The sequence below is a fragment of the Chaetura pelagica genome, unplaced genomic scaffold, assembly GCF_000747805.2.
Source record: "Chaetura pelagica isolate M959 unplaced genomic scaffold, ChaPel_1.0 scaffold37, whole genome shotgun sequence".
Taxonomy (NCBI): Eukaryota; Metazoa; Chordata; class Aves; order Apodiformes; family Apodidae; genus Chaetura; species Chaetura pelagica.
Genome location: NW_009954567.1, coordinates 2,329,073 through 2,334,214, shown reverse-complemented (window position 1 = coordinate 2,334,214; position 5,142 = coordinate 2,329,073). Strand labels below are relative to the sequence as shown.

The window sequence follows — 5,142 nt, the reverse complement described above, 5'->3', positions numbered from 1 at the left end:
AGGGAAAAAAATTTGCTTATATCACATTTTGCCCTATTGATTTTTGTAACTTCAATTCTTTCTCAAGCACTTAGTGTTGCTGACATTGCTGTGTAGCATCACCCAGAGAAACAGACACAACTTAAACCAAAATCTCCTTGATGACCGTTATCGGTCATCACGGTCGGTTCTAGTGAACCGGCAGTGTGGGCTTAGTCTGAATGCTGCACATCATTAGCTTGGCCTTAGAGACTTGCCCGCGGTCATAGGGGGAAACTCTCCCTTCTTTTGATACAACAAAGGTTTGCCACAGTATTGCGTATGCTTTGCACAGAGTGGTGGAAGATAATGCATTCCTTCTTTTGAGTTTTGGTCTCTTGAATGGCAGATGATGGGACATTTCATCTAACGCTCTGAATCAGCTCACTGACACACTCCACTTTCAATTGTTTATTTATTTTTCCTGATACGTGTAGCTGTAATTGATTATATTAATCTGCTAAGGCAGAAGGAGCAGAAGTTGAATAAATACACTGAGAATTTGAAGATTCTTATTATGTCACTTCTAACTTCTCCATGGAAACTTAACGTTTACTGAGAATTGTAAGACATTATTTTCTTTATCTTAATAATACTTCTTTTCTCTCTTAAAATAAAAAACAGAAAAAACTGACAGACTTGGCCCAATGGTCTAAATAGCAAGTTTTTAACCTAGATGGCATAAAAGCCAAAAATGTTTTCATTGTATAGTACAGACTGCTCAAGAAACCTGATACCTCTATTTCTTTTGCTTCACAAAATCCTCCAAATATACTCCCCTTTCTAATGAAAAGTTAAAATGACTAGGCAATCCACATGACTATACACAATACTAATCTGCTTGGATGGCATATCCATTGAAGGGAGCTAGTAAATGTGTTGAAATGAGGAGAATTTAACCCAATTATTTTTGAATGGCACATGAATGCTGCAGGCAGCAATGCCATTATTAAATGGCATTTACTGTGAAAAAAAGAACCCATGCTCAGGAGAGTCCCTGGCACTGGCCAATGGGAAATAACTGTACATCATGTTACCAGCCCCTCGGATTTATATCTTTTCGGGTGATGTGCTATTGGCTGCTAGTTAGGCTCTATGGGAGGGATTACTGGCAATGTTTGTGTCTTCCCCTCTGTCCTTATTTGGTTGCTGTTGACAGAGCAAGTCTTTCCAGCAGCTGAGCATCTTGACATACATTATTCATTAAGTCCTGGTGTTCAGGAAATATGCATATCCCTAGCTCTTCAGATATTTCTTCTGCTCGTACAATATGTCTCTTCAGTATTGCCTCTGAATGCTTGGAGTTTTACAAATGGCATTTATACAATTGGAAGACCACGCGGTCAGTATGCCTCCTCTGCACACAGTTGCTGAGAACCTGAAGATCAGCAAAAAGAATTAGGAGAGAAAAGAAGGAATCTTTCTTCTTGGAAGTCTTTTGCAGTGTCTGATAGCAAAAAAACTGACTAGCTGAGATTGGTAATAGAGCAAAACAAATAAAAATCAAACATGCCCGAGGCAAACTATTTACTCTCAGTTTCGTGGGGCTACATAAAGGTAGGATTTTGGTTTGCCTTTTAAGAACCTTGATTTGTGGTGCATGATTGCATGATCACTGGGTAGCCTGAGGATTTGAGGGTGATATGAATGTGAGTAATATGAATATAAAGTGAAAAATCAGTTCAGCAGTGAGAATGAACTGCATAGTATACAGTCTTTCTTAGAAACTGTACTGGGACTTTTAAAATAATGTTGCTTCAGTGGATAATCAGACCAAGTCTGAAGCCAAAGAAATTCAAGAGAGCTGTTATATTTTTTTTTTAAGATTTATACAAAACTGTATTTAAAAAATACCAAACACAAACAACAGCAACAAAAAAAATAAGAAAATAAGAAACCTCTCAAAACTGAGATACTGTACCATAGGAGAGAGCATGAGTAAAGATGTTGAAGATAATGGGTGAATGCATGATTCAGGCTGGTTTTAATAGCTGAAAAATGTTAAATTATCAACAGCATGTTTTGGCAGCATTTCTTGTGTGTGTGTGACAGCTTATTGATTAAAAGAATGGAAACTGTCATATTCTTACACTGATTTACATTATTTGTAGAGCAGCTTTGAACTAGCTTGAAACTGCAGTACTGCTAGAAAATAAAATTAAATAAGCTTTTATCTTTTTTATGGAAAAGTTTTGTACCAAGGAATTAAATCAATATGCCTATCAACATACAGAACTGAAATTTACTTAGAACAAAATGATTTTGGGCTTTGTCTTAGCCCTACTTATGCGTTAGTGAAAAAGAAACATTATCCTGTGCTTGTCGTACAATAACTGTTCCAAATCATCATATTGGAAAGAAAATTCTGATTTCTCCTGAACTAAATAATGCCAGCTGTTGAATTAAAGGACTAAAAATAATACAAGCACTGTATTAACTCATGACTGAATCTTGTTTGGTTTAGTACCTAATTTTGTCACAGATTATTTTTTAAACAGAAATGTAAAACCTTCATTAGGTCATTGTGTCCTATTAGGTCACTGTGACCATTCTTTGCTAATGCAGAATTACTACAGTGTATTCTCAAGGATTTTGTTCAGTTATCTGCAGAGAAATTTGATCCCATTATACTACCTAGGTGGATTGCTTTCTCTTTTACCAAAATATAATATGAGATTCCTTTCTATTCAGCTAAAAGTGATTTTTTTTTTCTAATTTACTTGGTATTGCTTGCATTTCAAGGCAGCTGCTATCATGTTCCTGCTTCCTAAATTAGAAAAATTCAATCACCAGTCTTCAAAAATTGTTCACTCTTAACTGTTCAGCCTTTAAAATTGATAGGATTTTTGCTAATTGAAGTTCAGCAGAGAGTATAGTAGCTGTAATTGTTTACACATGAGGGAAAAAAAACAGGTCCTCTGTATAGACAATAGCTAAATAGTACTTTAACACAATTTTAATACAGTACTTTTTGAGTTTATAGGATACACGGTAAAGGAAGAATATTGAGAGGCAAAGAAGATTGTTTTTTATGACATTTGAAACAATTATTAGGGTATTTATGAAATTCTAAGGAAGATGAAACGTTAATCTCAGGGTTCATTATATATGTTTACAACCCTTAGTATACATGTATTTCTGCAATCTTGGTATGCTTCAAGCTGTACTTAATTATCTTCTGTTAATTACATTTTGGAGCATAGTTATCATGTGGATTATTTACCCTTGACTTTCATTATCTCTCTCTGAAACAATGAGAGCAATGCCAGGCTTACAGATATGTATCTCACTATAGTTGGTACTAATACCTTGGTATTAGTTGAACATTAGTTAAACATTTAGTTAAACTAAATCTTTAGTTAGTAAGAATGCTCTTTATGTATTAGGAATGCTGCTAAAATAAAAGTTAGCTTTGCTTTGATATACAATATAAACAGAAGCTTACATTAATTTGTAAGGTTGGGCTATTTTAAGTAACTTGCCCTGTTTGTATAGAATAAAAGACTTTTCAAATCCAGTAAAATAATACCGTTTATTCTTTTCTGAGTTACAAACACCTTTTTAAATAACACTGGTAGATACTTCAGAAACAAAATATCACCTTGTGAGTTTAATGTTCTAAGCATTCAATGAGTGTTTGCTGGATGTTTTTACTCATGAAAGATTTTAGAAATGTTATCTAGAAAAAAGGCAGCCAGAAAGACTGGAACTGGCTTTTGTTGCCATGTGGGTTTTGGAGCCAGTGCAATGAAAGACTCTGGGTGCTTTTGAACATTTTGGTTCTAGCCTCCACTGATCTTGGACCTTGATTAACACTCAAACAGAAGGGCAGACAGGATGGATCAGCCTGGTCCACAGGCTACCTTCTAGTCATAGCTTCATCTTCTGTACTGTTGCCAAAGGTTGTATTAGAGGCAGTCTCTTTACAGTCCTTGAGATGCAGCAGAATAGGTGTTCTGAACAGAGATCCTGGGTGAAAAAGGCCCTATCGGGACAGGGCATTTACACCAAGGGTGGTTCTGCATCATTCAGCTCCCAGCACAACTAACTGTAGGCTGCATATTCAATTAAGCTTTTTGCTATTGAGTCAAGAACTTAATGCAACTAATGTACAGTGTTCTAAAGTGTACTCAGTATACCTCCTGTGTATTAAGCATGCAGCCCAAACTTTTTCATGGCTGTGAGTTGACTCTTGTTGGATCTTCCCCCTGTCTTTGGAGTTGAATTTGACTTTTCTTCTTACTATAGGTGCAAAGTTTCTTCCCAAAATTGTATCAGTGCACTGGCTGCCATCTGAGAACATGATTACTGCAAGACTTGGACTGAATTTTTCTATGTACCTTTGCTGATGTCAGAAAATTATCCTAGTTTTTTTCCAAAAAGACCCATGTATATTTATCCTAGGCTGACAGCAGTAATATATATGCAGAGATACACACACACCAAGTTTCAAACCAGAAGGACCTTGACTACCATGCTCAATCCCTCATATGTAACCTGTGTTTATGAGGTGACCACTATTTAGGAAACTCTTCTTGTCTTTTTCATGTATGCATATTTATTCTCATGTATTAGAGTTCTCCTTCTATCAGACTTCCTAGGTTTTTAAAGGGAGTTAAAAGTGCACATGTACTTTGGTCACTTTGAAAGATTTTTATGTTACTTGAATATTGTGTTTGTGCTGTGGTACCCACCCGCCATGCTGAGAGTAAAATGAAAATATTAAAATCAATAGAAACAAATGAAATTTTAAAAATCTGCTTAAATAAATACTTTTAGGATTTTTTTTTTCAGGCAATACTTCACCATTCTGCTGCTGTGACATTCAGCATAGAACTGTATAATTGACTTAATGGATATTTTATAGCCTGTCTATTTCCAGGGGGAGTTTTCTTGATGATAGTCAAGAGCTATGATGCTCCACAGAGATATAGATGTTATTTTTACAATTCTTATTTTAAATACTTAACATTTACTTTAGTGTCAAGGTGTTTTCATGTCTTGTTTGACTTGTTTTGAATAAAATGCTGTAATGTTATTTCTGAAAGGACAAATGGTGAGAGTTTGGACAGTCTAGCCAAGTTTCAAGCACTCAACAAGCGTCTTCTGGATGACTGAAAGAGT

The 5,142-nt window shown here is 35.5% G+C and overlaps 1 protein-coding gene across 1 annotated transcript in view; it reads left to right on the top strand.

The window, feature by feature from the left end:
- The window catches only part of PDE4D (phosphodiesterase 4D, cAMP-specific), a 340,865-nt gene that overhangs the window by 319,220 nt on the left and 16,503 nt on the right, over positions 1-5,142 (top strand). Inside the window, exon 6 of the mRNA XM_010005404.1 lies at positions 1,520-1,575. Within this exon, the coding sequence (XP_010003706.1) occupies positions 1,520-1,575 (56 nt within the window). The remainder of the gene's footprint in view (positions 1-1,519; positions 1,576-5,142) is intronic.